The sequence below is a fragment of the Sphaeramia orbicularis genome, chromosome 7, assembly GCF_902148855.1.
Source record: "Sphaeramia orbicularis chromosome 7, fSphaOr1.1, whole genome shotgun sequence".
Lineage (NCBI taxonomy): Eukaryota > Metazoa > Chordata > Actinopteri > Kurtiformes > Apogonidae > Sphaeramia > Sphaeramia orbicularis.
In genome coordinates this window covers 16,821,110-16,837,201 of record NC_043963.1, presented here as the reverse complement: position 1 = coordinate 16,837,201, position 16,092 = coordinate 16,821,110, and the positions used below count along the sequence as shown (strand labels likewise).

The following is a 16,092-nucleotide window of genomic DNA, read 5'->3' as shown; positions in this document are numbered from 1 at the left end:
TGAATTAAGTATTAAATGAAGTCAGAGAAAGAAAAACTGACCAGTGTTGCAGTTGTCTGTTCCAGTAGGGGGTGCTGAGGGCCTACAACCATTTAAAATCAACATGGAGGAAACAAAGATAAATTCATCTGGAGCTCACAACAAAAATAGTTCTGGGTCTTTAAGGGTTAAATCCATGGCATAACCTGAAACTGATGAATTGTGATGAATTGTTCCATGTTGATGTATTGACAGTAAATTAGGAAGCATCTTTCACAGTTACAGTGTTACATAACTTTTACAGCAGCTTTATCATCAGCATCTTCAAACTGGGTGTTCATGTGTTTATTAAAACCACAACAGAGGAGGGAGGGTAACACACTGGGCAACTTCTGCTTCTGCAATGATCAGATACAGAAACAGAGGAAGGAGTGAGTTTGTGAAATAGTGCCGATTTTTCTACACCATATCAAGTTCAGAATGAATATCCAGCCTCTTGTGATTTTTTGTTTCTTATCAGGTAAGGACTGACCCAGGAGCCACACTGAAAACTCTGCTTTGAGAGTCTGGAATATCCAGAATACCACAACTGGGGCTGAGGAGTAAGAAATAACTAACTACATACAGTACTTTATTCTTTGAATTCTAAACACATATTCTGAGTCACTGTCTGGATGTGACATGTTCTTTTTGTTATACATCTCCATAATATCTGTAGTTTAAGGTCGGCCTTTTTATATATTTCAGCAGGTCTTTGTAGTTTTGTATATTGTCAGTATTTTTTAGTATAAGTTTGTGTGATATTTTCATAGTATTTCCTGCTAAAGTGATTTCCATTGTTCCTGTAACGGTGACAAAAACGACTTATTCTATTCTATTCTATTCTACTACTCCATTCTATTCTACTTTATTCTATTCTGTTCTATTCCACTCTACTTTACTGTATTCTGTTCTGTTCTATTCTATAGAATAGAATAGAATAGAATAGAATAGAATAGAATAGAATAGAATAGAATAGAATATAGTAAAATAGAGTAAAACAGAGCAGAGTAGATAGAATAGAGTGGAATGGAATAAAGTAGAACAGAATAGAGTAGATAGAGTAGATTAGTGGAATAGAGTAGAATGGAACAGAGTAGAGTCAAATACCTATTCTATTCTACTCTACTCCATTCTACTCTATTCCACTAATCTATTCTATTCAACTCTATTCTATTCTACTGTATTCTGTCTACTCGACCCTATTCCACTCTTTTCCATTCTACTCTATTCTATCTACTCTACTCCAGAATAGACAATAGAGTAGAATAGAATAGAGCAGAACAGAACAGAATAGAGTAGAATACAGTGGAATATAATAGACTACTCTATTCCATTCTACTGTATTCTACTCTGCTCTGTTTTACTTTGTTTTACTCTATTCTATTCCACTATTTCACTCTATTCTACTCTATTCCATTCTACTCTATTCCACTAATCTACTCTATCTACTCTACTCTATTTTATTCTGTTCTGTTCTACTCTATTTCGTTATACTCTGCTCTGTTCTGTTTTACTCTATTCCATTCTACTCTATTCTACCTACTCTGCTCTGTTCTGTTTTACTCTATTCTATTCTACTCTACTCTACTCTAGTCTAGTCCATTCTAGTCTAAATGATTCTTTCATGCATTGCCAGTTCTTTCAGTGTACCTTGTGCTACTACCATTAATATTTTGAATTAGGACTTTACTCGACTACTTCACCAGTCCCTGAACGCCTCTTCCACCACCCATTCACTTCTTTTCAACAGCTTTGTGCGATGAAAACACCAGGTTTGTGGGTGCAAACGTCTTCATCCAGACCGAAGGGGAAAGCATCACCGTCAGCTGCTCCTTCGCTTTCTCCGGCAGGATGAAGTATCTGTGTAGAGACGAATGCAACACCATCCTCATCCAGACAACAGACCACAGAGCAGAGCATGGCAGATACAGCATCACATATGAAGAAGGCACCTTTCCAATGTCGTACACACATGTGTTTGTGACCATCAGCCAACTGACCGAGTGGGACTCCGGAGAGTACATGTGTGGTCTGAAAAGGCCGTACTTCCCTGATTCACAACAGCACTTTGAGATCAGAGTCCTAGATGGTGAGTCATTATGTCACATCCAGTTAACCACAGGATGTTACTAAAGAAAAACAACTAAATACTGCTATTGGACCAAATTTACATGTTTGTATCAATAGATGTTCCTGTAGTGTGGTATGTTGCATTTGTACAGTTTACAATTACTATTATAATTAAAATATATTGATTGTAAAAGGATTTTTATAATGGCTTTTATATTGTCATGGCAAAAGTTTGGCATTATTAGTGTAAAATTCATGGTTATTTAAAGAAATTTAGAGTCATTAATAAATAAATTAATATAAAAAAAAAACCCCAACAATAATAATGAGAAGAAGGAAAAAGAAAAAGAGAAAGAAGTACAAGATGACTAATTAAAAAGTCTACTTCTACATTTCTACTTAAAACATCCTTTTTAAGTAGTGCTCAACAAAAAAAAAAAAAAAAAAAAGCATTTTTAGTTTAACCTCTCTCTTGTGTTAGGGTCGGCACCAACCCATTTTAGGTTTTAAATGCATAAATGAATCACATAAAATTAGTTTATTCCATCAAGGCTTTTGACTTTGCCAGGAACCTCTATTTTGACAAAATAATACAAAAAAAAAAAATGTTCCCTTATTAATTATGAGATGCTCTGGTTGAAATTATGACCTTTGTGTTGTTAGCGTTGGTTTTGAAGCTTATAAAACAATAATCAGAGCCCAAACTGAAATCCTATGTGCACTGTCAGCCAACACACTGACAGTCAGCTCCTACCAATCATGTGAGCTTTTGGGGTTCTCATTTCACCTTGTTATCCAGTAAACCTGCACAAAAACAAAACAAGCAAAAACAGGCATGTCCACACATATGAGGTCAGTTCAGTTTAGAGTTGGTGACCTGCAGTGTGCACATGGAGGGGTATACTGACAAAAAAAAAAAAAGGATCAGAGGTTCATACCAAAAACATTAAAACTAATATTTTCATGGATAAGGAAGTCTAACAAGGTAACCAAGAGATGAGAAACAAACTGGATGATTGATAGTGTATTTTACAGCTGATTTAAGACATGGGTCAAAACTGATCCATTAACATAAGTGATGGAAACAGAAAGCTGACACAAGAGGAAGGTTAAATTCTGAACATTTTAGAATTTAGTTAGGACATAAAATTCTACCTCTGCATTTGGAAAAAAGGTACTGCAGGGTGGGTGAAAAGTAACTAGGCATTAAAAATTGGTAATAAAATCCATGTTCCTATCACAAATGTATTGAAATAAATGATACATGTTCTTTATTACATGGGAAAATCAAAGTGGTGTCGACCAGTTTCCTCAAACGGCCAGGGATGGAATGAACAACCTTCTGAAGGACGTCATTTGGGATATCATTGAGAACCTCCTGAATTTGTAAAATAAGAAAATAAGAAATCTCCATTTGTGCTGTCTTTTTAAAAATGTTTTCATCAGGACTTCAGTGATACTAAAAATTCTATAAGCAATTTCTAATGCCTAGTTACTTTTCACCCACCTTTTAGATTAGTTTCAGTATATATTATATTCTGCATTTTCTCTTCTCTGATTGAAAGGAACACTAATAACAGCAGGAACAGCAGTAAATAAATATATTCACTGAAATGTGACTAAATGACCCATTTATGTAGCAGATGTTTTAAAGGTGTGTACATGTTAATGTTAATTAACTGACTGGAGAGAATTTAACTATGTGACTGGAGAGAATCCACAGGTGACACATAAAAATAGTGTGTGTGTGTGACTGTGGTGGACGTTGTTTCATTTCTGTATTTTGGTGTTTGTTCTGTGGGGTTTTACTGATCAGCCACAGCTGCTGGTGGTTTAAAATATCCTCACAAATTCATGATAAAACTATTCACTGCTGCATATTGTCATGACCTAGCCCTGTGTACAATTTCAGCAAAATCAGTAGTCAAAGCCATCGGTTTATACACTGTATGGACAAAAGTGTTTGGACATGTTGAATTTAGGTGTTTCATATATATATATATATATATATATATATATATATATATATATATATATATATATATATATATATATATATACATACATACATACATACATACATATATATATATACATACATACATACATACAGTAGTTTCAGTTCTATTTATCTCTGTATCAACCCATTAAGACCAAATGTTACTTTTATGTCAGCTCCCGAATGAAATTTTGTTGATATCTAACCTTTCTTAAGTGATTTATCACCATTTATTTATAATATTATCCTCTGTAGTTTGTATTTTATCAGTATAAATCGGGTATTTTCCTGCATTTAATTTACTGATCATGAAGATGTTCTTTAAAGCTCAGATAAGGTTGACAGTTGATATATCAAAAACAAAGAACACTGCAGAAAAAGTGACTTTTTCAGTAAAATCTATCATTAACTGAACAAAAACCAAGCATTTCTATCCACTCTCATTGATCCAACTCCATGGGTTTTACCTGTGAATCAATGTTGTAGAAGATGACGGTGTTTCCACGGTAACTACGAAGCCTCTGAACACCCAAATGGGTCATATCTGATGACCATGAAAAGATGACAAACTGTATTTTACACCAATTATTTACATGTATTGATAGGATTAATGGATCAACAAGTATTAAACACGTTAAATCAGTAGATGGTTTTGGTCGGTGATGGATGTTTGGGACTTTATGGGTTAATACATTTCTAAAAGACCTGGTATTAATAACAAAATCAGTGTTAGTATCAGTAAATTCATGACTGTTACTGATTTCTGTCATTTTTCTCAGCTCTGGTCACTGAACACCAGCAAACTGAGCCAACAACAGCTTCACCTGCAGGCGACAAAGTCAAAGGTACAATTGTGCAGCTCACCCTGTGTTTCTTTTTGATGATGGCATAAAACTGAATTTCTAGGAGACCAAGTTGTCACAGTATAAGTTATGGTTGCTTTACTCTGCTGTCAAAGTCCTATCTCCAATATTTATTTAGGATGTGCATTTTCTTTACTTGTAAAAAATAACATGTAAATGCAGGGTGTATCAAAAAAAAAACAAAAAACAAAAACTATACATTTTGGAAAAATTACCCCCAGTTCCGCATTTGATAATTTTTGGATTTTTCTTTTCTGGACGTCAGTAGGTAGGGGATTGGTGGATATTTGTCCAAATTTGCAGACCCAGGTTTTCATGCATGAGCGAACAGGGGCAAATTGCGCAGTCCAAGTTAAAACTAGTTTGCGCAAGTAGTGGTGGGATTTAAATCCAATCAAAGGTCATGGGAGGGGACAATGGGCATCCATCTGGTTTTCCACAAAATTGCCCGGTTACAGCATTAACACTTTGGCCACCAGGTCAGTTTCATTTCTTTACTCATGGCAGCTGTTCCTGCCTTTTAAAGGTAATTCAACTTGTTTAGGCCTGAAAATGTCAGTGAGGACAGGCCAAGTTAGGGTTAGGGTTTATCATTTTTGTTAGAATTTTGTCAAATTTGGACAAATATCCACCAATCCCCTACCTACTGACATTCATAACAGAAAATTCCAAAAATTATCAAACGTGGAACTGGGGGTAATTTTTCAAAATGTATAGGTTTTTTTTTTTTTTGATACACCCTGTAAAATCTGGACTTAATTCTTAACATATTTTATGAAACCAGATTCGCTGTATGGACTGTTCAGTTGTTTTCAGGTATTTTCTCTGATATCTGAATACATTATTTTATTTATTATGTATTATTTTTTCCTCCTGTATAATGTTTTTAGTGTGGATGTATGACTGGAATTTATATTTTCTGTAGCTTCTGCTGCTGCTGTCTTGACCAGAACACACTTGCAAAACAAACTTTTAATCTCAAATCTTTTTTCCTGGTTAAATAAAGCTTAGAACGTGCATATTTCTTTCATTTTCCCTCAGTTTCTCTCTCGGGCCACGTCATTTCCCTGGTGGTTTATGTCACTGCTGTTGTGTTTTCTGCTGTTTTGGTTTTCCTCGTGTACAAATGGAAGACAAAGTGGATCTCTGATGGTGCGTTACTCACTAATACTATCTTAGTGAATTTTCAAGTAGATAAATGGAACTCTGATATATTTTTTGTCTTGTACTTCACAGGTTTGAACACTAGAGGACAGTCAGAGGACAGAAACAGTAGGGTGAATGCCTATGATACTGTCACACACACATTTTTAACTTCTAACCAGAGTTTATGTTCTGGTTCTGGACTAATCCATCCTGTCATCATCTACATGTGTTGCATCTTTATTTTAGAGGATGTGTCTGATGTCAACATGTTGTTAATTCACCTCATTTTTAACTTCCTCTGTCATCCATTTATTAATTTATGAGATTATTAGTTTTGATCCCGATTAGCTGCTGCACACCCCAGCAGCTACACTTCCTGGGGTCATTAACAACATTAAAAACAAAGGAACCATGATTTCCCACAACTAGCTCAATAAACAAGATGTACACACACGCGACACAACACGAAAACCAAAATTCAACAGCAAGCACACAATGCAAAGCAATTACAATAACAGTAATAGTACCAACAACAACAAGAAAAAAAATAATACATTAAATAAAACCCAAGAAACAAAAATGAAAATAAAAACAAAAAACAAAAACAGCTCCACAACAAAAAATGATGAACAGACCATCTAGATGACGTCACTATAGGATGTGCAATAGCTCAGGTAAATATGATAATTCTTAACCTTTTAGAAAAACCAACTGCTTGAATTTCTGAAATTAAAAATTGTGGCAGTGTATTCCATGGCACCATTGCCCTGTATTGCACACTTCTCTGTATTTGATTCGTTTTACAGGCAGGCAACAGGAAACATCCCTCCCCTGACTCCCATTTGTCTGTCTTCTTGTGTTTTTTTTTTTTACAATCCTGTGATTGGCCTGAAATTCTGAACGATCCAAAAATGGTTCTCACACTTGATCTGGACTGAGACCACTTCTTTGGTTCAGACCTCAGACCAGCTGTTTGGATGCGCTGTGGTATGTGGGTGGTTTCACACCTGCAGACTTGCATCAAACTGGAAAGTCAGAAAGTCTAGGCTAAATGTGGTAGCGGTGAAAAAGAAACCTACACTCTAATGCTGCGTTCTAGGTTGTTTTTTGAACCCGAAAGTCACGACTTCAAACCGTGACTCATGACTTTGTAGCGTTCCAGGCAAGTCACGCCAAACTGTCTGAGCTCAAGAAACTGTGGTACGGACGGATGGACGTCTGTCTGTGCAAGATAACTCAAAAAGTTATGGACGGATTTGGATGAAAATTTCAGGAAATGTTGATACTGGCACAAGGAACAAATGATAAAATTTTGGTGGTGATCGGGGGGGCACTGATCTGCCTTGGCGGAGGTCTGCGCTCTCCGAGTGCTTTTCTAGTTATGACTATTTTGTGATATTAAAGGTTTAAAAATGGAGAAATCTCTGCTGTTTGTTTCGACCGATTAAAGGACAGTTCAATTTCTTAAAAAAAAAAAAAAAACAGTGAGGTTTAAAGAAATCAGATTAAATACGCATATCTGTCATTAAGAGAATCTCCTAAGTAGAACTGTCAATTATGGTAATGAAAATGACATTGCAATAATAATTATCATTTTAATTACCTAGTCCTGTTTGAAATCAATAGATACTAAACAGGGGTGTTGAATTTGTTCATGATTGTTGTAACTTAACTTTAAAATCCTTTTATTTGGGATTTTGTATAAGCCACTAAGTGCTTCTGTCTTTTTAAGTCTGTCTTCTAACTACTTCCTGTTTGTTTTTTTTCTCTCTACAAATACGTTATGTAACCCATAAAGACCCAAACATCTACTGAACTAAACTGTTTAATACCTGTTGATCCATTAATCCTATTAATGCATGTGAATAATTGGTGTAAAATACAGTTTGTCATCTTTTCATGGTCATCAGATATGACCCATTTGGACATTCAGAGGCTCTGTAGTTACCATGGAAACACTGTCATCTTCTACAACATTGATTCACCAATAAAACCTATGGAGTTGGATCAATGACAGTGGATGGAGACACTTGTTTTTACATTCAGTTAGCAATATCTTTGAAATTTTTTTTTAACTTTTTCTTCATTTTTCTCTGTTTTAATACAATAAACTTTGAATTTACTCTGCGTTTTCATGAACAACTACATGATCTGCGAATTAAATATAGGAAAATATATGATTTACACCAAGAAAAAAAAAAAAAGCAAAATACAGAGGTTAATATTTGTAAAAACAAATGGTGATAAATCAGTTATGAAGGATATAAATAGAGAAAAATTCATTTGGGAACTGCCACAAAACTAGCACAGGATCTTTATCAGTTAAATGCAGGTGGAGGCTGTTTTTTGGCTTGGTAGTATATTTCCACACTTCACTCATGGGGCGGAAAATTCAGTATTTTTCAGGAAGAGACATATAAACTCTCTTTCGTTGATAGTTTCTAAGTGTTTTTTTTTAAATAATTCATATGAGTTGTACCTAAATGAGTAAATCCCCACAAAATGAAATGGCTCATGAATGAAAGTACATGAGTTTTGTCAGATGTTGATATCATCAGCATGTAGTTTCAGTGTTTTTGTTTTTTTTTAATGTAGTGAGGCAATGGTAACATGCAGCAAAAAGGAAGGACTGTAATCAAGACTAGATTTCTTTACCAACAACCAAGAATTATAATACAGTGAAATACAGTTGTATTCATTACAATGTTGTTCATAAGTCATTTTTTCCATTTTGTTTTGTCTATTTTTGCAGGTTCCCAAATGTGCAACATCAAACTATCCTGCACCAAAACAAGCCAGAAGCAACGGAGGTGAAATCTACTGCAACCTCTAAATTTTGATTCTTTGCAATTTTATTTTGTATTTTACACTAGTATGACTGAAATACAGTACTTGAGTTATTATTACTAGCGGCATTGTACCCATGGTGCCATTGCACCATAGCATGAGAGGCTAAAACGCCCCCCTGTGGTGCAACAGTGGCATTGTACCCAAACACCCTCCTGTGCTGCAACATTGATCAGACAACGTGCATTATATAGTAGGATATTAATTAAGAGTACATCGTCAGCATATATTCTAATCTTCTATTTGTTATCCTTTGGAGTCATACTTTGCATTAGTATAAATATCCTTTAGGCCTGGACATATTCTGCAAGAACAGAAAAAAATTGCTGGGTTTTTTTGAGGTGACAAGAACAAGAACAAAGCCAGAACATTTCATTCATCACGAGAAACTCAAGTGCAGAACTCCTGGGAAGTTCTTCACTTTTCCGCTTTAACCACGCCCACTTAAAATTTTTGACCAATCATACAATAGTGGTTGGACTTTACATGAAAAAAAAAAGTTCTTCCAGGACGATGTGTCGAGAACAAGCATCATTTTTTTGTACAGACTGCAGACTTAAAAAAAATAAATAAATAAAAATGACTGTACACTATTTTGCAAACTTTGATTAACCAGAGAAAAATCTGCAAATTGTTTTCAATAACTGTTAATCATCGTTGCAGCATTACTTACAACTCTCCCGTTCTCTTAAAACAATTCAGGGGAATCTCTCCTACTTTCTCTGTTCTTGTCGAGTATGTAATAACCTTTAATTGTGCTTTAAAGACATTAGGATAATGTTTTCATTGTTTGTTTTACTAGTGTTTGTGTCATTTACTGCTGTAACTGAAGAATAACATGACAAAATGTCTTCAAACAATGAGTGGCTGTGCATTTACATATTTAATCTTTTACTTATTTATCTATTCTTAATTAATTCATTGACTCATTCATTTTTTTTGTACCACTTAATCCCTGGGGAGGGTCGTGGAGGTGCTGGAGCCTATCCCAACTGCCAACAGGTGAAGGCAGGATATATATATATATATTTTTTTAAAATTCCATGAGTTTCTGAGGTACATTATAGAACAAATATAAGTATTAGACAGGTTTCAAAGACTGTTATTGAATCATATGTAAGTGAAGAATCAATTAGTGTCATTCCTAAAACTGTTGGTCATGACTGTAAACCCTGGATGTGTCCCCACAGGTCTGACATACACAGACAAACAACCATTCATTCTCATATTCACATCTTTGGGTGAATTAGATTAATTAGCATATGAAGGTGCATGTTTTTGGATGGTGGTGGAAGTCAGAGTATATGCAGAGAACCCTTGGAAAACCTACCACTGCACATTCTTACTATATATTGTTAATAATATAAAATAATTTAAAATAGCTTGAATGGTTGTAGAGTACACGTGCGTCTCCATCAAAAAGTGCCATAATTTTGCCAACAAACATAAAAAACAAGATTTTAAGGTGATGGTCACTTAGTCTTTAAATAACTTAAGTTAATACACTGAAAAAAATCTAAATCCTACCAAGTGTATTTTTCTCATTTCTAGTCAAAATATCTCATCACACTTAAAATAAGACATAATCACTTAAAGGGTAACTTTTCAGTGAAATATAAGAACTGATTTTTAGACAATAGATCTTGAAAATCTTTTTTTCAAGAAATCTTACCAAGATAATTTCCACTTGTTCCATTGGCAGATTTTTTTTTTGCTTGAATTAACCAAAAAATAATAAATAAATCTTGAATTAAGCAAAAAATCTGTGAATGGAACAAGTGAAAATTATCTTGGTAAGATTTCTTGAAAGAAGGTTTTCCAGATCTATTGTCTAAAAATAAGTTCTTAAATCTCACTGAAAAGTTTCTCTTTAGGTGATTATGTCTTATTTTAAGTGTGATGAGATAATTTGACAAGAAATGAGAAAAATACACTTGGTAAAATTGGGATTTTTGCAGTGTATTCACATTCAAACTGAACTGCAAGGAGTTTCAGTTTTGGGTTAAAACTAAAACTGCAGCTGAAGCAAACTTAAGTGCTGATGTTCAGATGCAGTTTAACACAATCTGTAAATCTGAAGTTCATACCAACGCTTTGAGCTAAACATTAACATGAGCTAATTAAAAACACCGTCTGCAGATAGTGGTAATTTTGACCATGTTTGCTTTTAGAGGTGATTTTTCAGAAGTGGCATCAGGTTAAGCACATACATGAAAAACAGCTACCGGTTAGAGACAGACTGACAGGTCAAATGATTAATGAGTCTAATTAACAGTAATGACCCGGTGATTAGCCTCCGTGAGTTAGAACGCCTGTTGACACAAAGAAGACAGGCCTCTTGCTAACTAACCATAGTCAGTCCATTCACACAGACACATGATGTCTACCCTCTTTACAATCCAAACACTCCGCACAAATTGTTTCTGTATTACACAAATAGCTTTGAGGTAACACAGAAAAGAAAAGTAAGCAAAACACAAAGAACAGAAAAAGAAATACAGTGTAAATGAGGTCAGAGAGAAGAAAAAATGAAAAAACAAATCATCAGAAGCACCAGCAGTGTGATTATTGTACCCTGGACATAAACCTACTTTAATTATATTCAATTACCAAAATGTAAAATGTTAATAATTTGAATTTATTATAAATAATTAACTGATTTGACATAGTGTTTTTGTCAAGGTATCCAATCCACTTCTGTATTTGTAAAGCACTTTAAAACAACCACAGTGGCCCAAAGTGCAGTACAGAAAAATAAAAACCAAAATAACAGTAAAATACAAAATACTTGGTTAAATAAAGTTGATATCAGATACAATCAGGTAAACTTACAGGATTTTATTTATAAGTTATTGTTGAAGTGCTGGAGCCTCTTAAAACCTTCACTGTTAATATTTGTACAAAAATGATGAAAGTGTAATTTACCATCGGAGCTGGGGGGGGGGGATCTGTCTTGGCGGAGTTCTGCGCTCTCCAAGTGCTTTTCTTGTTTTCATATTTTTATTCACGTTTGTTCAAACTGTCACATCTCCGTATTTTCCTCTATTAACACCAAATAAAAAGTGAGAGAGTGTTTCAAGTCCACACTTTCGAATGCAGTTATCTCCAGTGGTCTATGACTTCCGATGCTATGATGTGTTGAAAATGTTATGTGATTGAGTCAAGGGGCCGTAACCGTGGACCCCTAAGGGTTAATTCATGTATTTGTTAAAAATACATCGACAGTGCTTACTCAGTTATTCACATTTATGTTTGCAGAATTATTATTTACACATTTAAATATTCTTATCTGCCTTTCTAAATCACTTACATCAGTGTTTTTCAACCTTGGGGTCAGGACCCCACGTGGGGTTGCCTGGAATTCAAATGGGGTCGCCTGAAATTTCTAGTAATTGATAAAAATTAAAAAAATAAATAAATAAAAAAATACTAATAAAATATATATGATGAGTTGAGAGAGACAATCACAATCCATAAAAGACATGACAAACTGTGGGGTTGAAACTGAAGCACTGTGGTTCTGTTAATCTGTCAAATGTTCATTGTGGTCGGTTTCAGATGCTGCAGCTCTTTCATAATTCATAGTTTGAGTTCTTGTTTGTTCAGTATTAATTGTCAGTCTTGCAAATCCAAGCTGGACTGACTGTACATATCCTGACCAAGGAAAATAAAATGCTCATTTTGTGCAGTAACCTACACCTGGCTTTTCTGCCTCCATCCATAATAATATACCGTACTTTCCAGACTATAAGCCACTACTTTTTTTCTCGTTTTGAACCCTCCGGCTTATACAGCGATGCAGCTCGAGTATAGATTTATACGGGCTAACGGCCTCCAGGGGGCACCCTAGCAGGAAGCGCAAAAGCAAGACAGACAAGTGGAAGAGGTGATGTGAAGAGGAGAAGTTTTAATCTTAACTTTTAACAATCATTTTGCGTGTCATGCACAAACCCTCATCATGGAAACCACATGAAGAAATGCATATGATGCAGCTTTTAAGTTAAAACCAATCGTTGTGTCTGTCCAAGAAGGAAATAGAGCTGCAGCATGGAAGTGCCATTGAGCAACAATGGAGGAGAGACATAGAAGGTGTGTGACGGAGCCTTTCTGAGGCTGTTCAACTCCGACACTGAAGACGACAACTGCAGTGGTTTCAATGCACAGAAGGAAGATGAAGATAGAGAGCAATGACTTTTCTGGGTTTTTTAACCAGCCATGTTCCTGCCGTTTTACTGCCGTGTTACAGCCACTGTTTGGAAAAAAGCAGTTAAGGTATGGAAATAAATATTTAAATAATCTATCTGTTTACCATCTTTCTGTGTAAATATCTCATGTCACAACGTGGACACCTGTGGCTTATAGTCAGGTGCAACTTAAAGTCAGCCGCGGCTTATAGTTTGGTGCGGCTTATATTCTAGTGCACCTTGTAGCCCGGAAAGTACAGCACATATAGACTAAATGTCGTCTAAAATTAACATTTATTTGCAACATAGTATGGCAAACTATTACATGATCAAAACAAATTAATTTTAGCAAAAAAAGTCTCCATTTTGAATGTCTGGGGTCGCCAGAAATTTGTGACGTTAAAATGGGGTCACGAGCCAAAAAAGGCTGGAAACCACTGAGTTACATTTACCGATCTAAGTACTGCTAGCTCCTGATTGTTTAGTTGAATCATGTGAGATGATGTGTCAGGAAGTATTGTGGCTTTAGTTGCCATGTGTGAAAAGTAAAGCACTGTTTAAGAAGAAATCCGTCTCCATCCTGCTGTCTCATTTCATAAAGAATGAACCATTAACCACCAACGAACCCTCACGTTACAGTTTTATAGGTTTTACTTAAAGCCGTGTGAAGCTTTTCATTAGTGAAGGATTGTGCTTAAGACATGAATTTGCTTCTGAAATGTGTCCTCCAGTCTCTGTTATGTCAGGTGTCAGAATATGAAACAAGCAGAAAAGTCAGAGCTCCGTCAGGAAGTACGTAGACTCCATAATACACTGATTCTGCCAATGTTAAACATCCCCCGAGCAAAACCAGGTAATTCAATAAACCGTGCCAGTGAAGGAGCTGCTGCGACCCTGAATCACACCTCATTTAACCACCTCTTTACGCTGGTCGTCGGGGGTCAAGTGGAGCGTTCAGAACCAAAACCACCACCATGACTGTTTCCAGTAATGACCTGTGAGTGTTTTCTCATCCGCCAGCTGAACAGTCAAGGCCTGGTTACATCTAAGCAACCGCATCACATTGTTAAAGCTCCAGTAGGCAATATTTTTTTGTGTCATTGAACAAGAATTCTGTAATAACCTTTCAGCATATTGTAATTCAAGAGGACTCAGAGGAAATGACTTCTGTGGTTCTGTCTTACTCTGTTTTCAACTTTAAACATAAGGACAGATCATGAATACAGATCAGGAAAAATGTTGGTCTACAGTGTTAAAGTCAGACACGTAGAAGCAATAGAATCTGGACAAGATGTTGTTTTATTAACTCTAATTAATGCCCATTTAAAGGGGTCATATTTTGCTAAACCCACTTTTATTAGTCTTTGGTTCATTTATTTGTGTATTTGGACCTTAATAGTTCAAAAAGTTTGAATTTGAACCCTCCAGGTGCTGCAAAGCTATTTTTATATTAATTTTGGCAAAAATCCTGCATAATGCCTGCTTCATTTGTTACGTTTTATAACTAGTTACATCACGACATTTGCACATATAAGGTCAAGACTTCCAATGAACATTTCTCTAAGTATGATATAATTGTTTATCAGCAGCAGCAGTTGTAGTAAAAACTCAAAATATGTCTAAACTTTGGGTCGATTTACCTAAAATGTTCTTTTGTTGGTTGTATTAATGAACACAAGTGGCTGAACAGGACAGAAAGTACGGTCAACAACCTGGAGGGGGTGGGGCGTGACGTGGCTCATTTGCATTTAAAGGGCCAGCGCTCAAAACAACCTTTCTGGTGTCATTACTCAGAAATAGGGTTGAAGATGGACCTGTGGAGTTGAATTAATGAAGGATTCAGACCCAAGCAGAGCATTTACAGTTTATGTAGACCACAGGGAAATGATTTAAAATGCATAATTCCATTTAAAAAAGCAAAATATCACTCCTTTAAAAGACAAAATACCCAAGCAGACTATGTTCATTGACTAAATATTATATAATGTTAATTTCATGTGTATAAAAATTATCTTTTTTTCCCCTTCACAACAGTGTGCAGCTTCATTTAACTCTATTATTATCGTTATTAACTGATATATCTGATCTTATGGCTTTCATCAGGGTCCTTCATTAACTTTAGAATGAAATAAAGTTACTCTAAGGCTACGTTCAGACTGCAGGCAAATGTGGCCTAAATCTGATTTTTTTGCCAATATGTGACCTGTTAATCTGTTAAAGACAGTTTGAACAGCACAAATCCGACCCAGGCCACTTTCATATGCGGTCTTAAATCCAATACTTATGTGACATTTTGCGATGCAACTTCAGTCTGAACGGCCAGGTCGTATTTATCTGACCTTTACATCATTGAAATGCAACAAACGTCACAATTCTGCATCCCAGGAAGGGGAGTAGCAGGAAAGACATATTTACTTCTGTAAACATGGTGCGCGGTTACCTCTCAGGACCTCATCAGGACCTCTTTTGTGCATGTGGGTCACTTCAGGGGTGCATTCAGTTCATGCTCCAAATTTAATGTGTATTATGAACGAGCACACACAAAAAAAATTGGATTTCACCAAAAAAATCTGAATTGTGCATTAAGACGTACTATCTGAACGTAGTCTTAGTGATTCTGGAATAATTGACCTTCTGTAAGTTCCTTCTCTTGGTAATTTGGAAGTAGGTGTTGTGCCAGAACTTTCTACATAGATTTACTTCATGATGGTGTGAATAAAACAAATGACATACAATCTTACCTTTTCAATTCTAATATGAAATATATTAGAATTCCATGCAGAAGAAACACTGCCATTCCAGCATCGAACTCCATCCTTTTCATTTATATCTGTGTCCAGTGGTGAAAACAATAACAGTGGTTCTAACTTTCATCCCTTTGTCACTTTCTTTGACTGTAAAAGTTGTTTCTTTGTGGTTCTCATCCCATCTGGACACATTTTGATGCTTTAGTCCAGGGGTG

The 16,092-nt window shown here is 35.5% G+C and overlaps 1 protein-coding gene across 3 annotated transcripts; it reads left to right on the top strand.

The window, feature by feature from the left end:
• The first annotated feature begins 307 nt into the window (after positions 1–307).
• Positions 308–10,493, top strand: LOC115422819 (uncharacterized). 3 transcript variants are annotated; one of them, XM_030139379.1, is made up of 7 exons: positions 308–410; positions 500–581; positions 1,772–2,110; positions 4,870–4,935; positions 5,995–6,105; positions 6,190–6,230; positions 8,852–10,493. In XM_030139379.1, the coding sequence occupies exons 3-7, from the start codon at positions 1,873–1,875 to the stop codon at positions 8,930–8,932; spliced, it is 537 nt and encodes a 178-aa protein (XP_029995239.1). In that variant the 5' UTR covers positions 308–410; positions 500–581; positions 1,772–1,872; the 3' UTR covers positions 8,933–10,493. The 3 variants fall into 3 exon arrangements, with proteins under 3 accessions (XP_029995239.1, XP_029995238.1, XP_029995237.1); XM_030139378.1 differs by lacking the exon at positions 500–581 and having other exon boundaries at positions 308–499; positions 6,190–6,225; XM_030139377.1 differs by lacking the exon at positions 500–581 and having other exon boundaries at positions 308–499.
• The last annotated feature ends 5,599 nt before the right edge of the window (positions 10,494–16,092 follow it).

What these genes read in the sequence shown, in the direction of transcription:
- LOC115422819 (XM_030139377.1), top strand. Translation starts at nt 460, where the DNA reads ATGAATATCCAGCCTCTTGTGATTTTTTGTTTCTTATCAG. An exon ending in TGCAGGCGACAAAGTCAAAG is followed by an intron (nt 4,936 to 5,994) that starts GTACAATTGTGC and finishes ATTTTCCCTCAG; the next exon opens with TTTCTCTCTCGGGCCACGTC. An exon ending in GACAAAGTGGATCTCTGATG is followed by an intron (nt 6,106 to 6,189) that starts GTGCGTTACTCA and finishes TGTACTTCACAG; the next exon opens with GTTTGAACACTAGAGGACAG.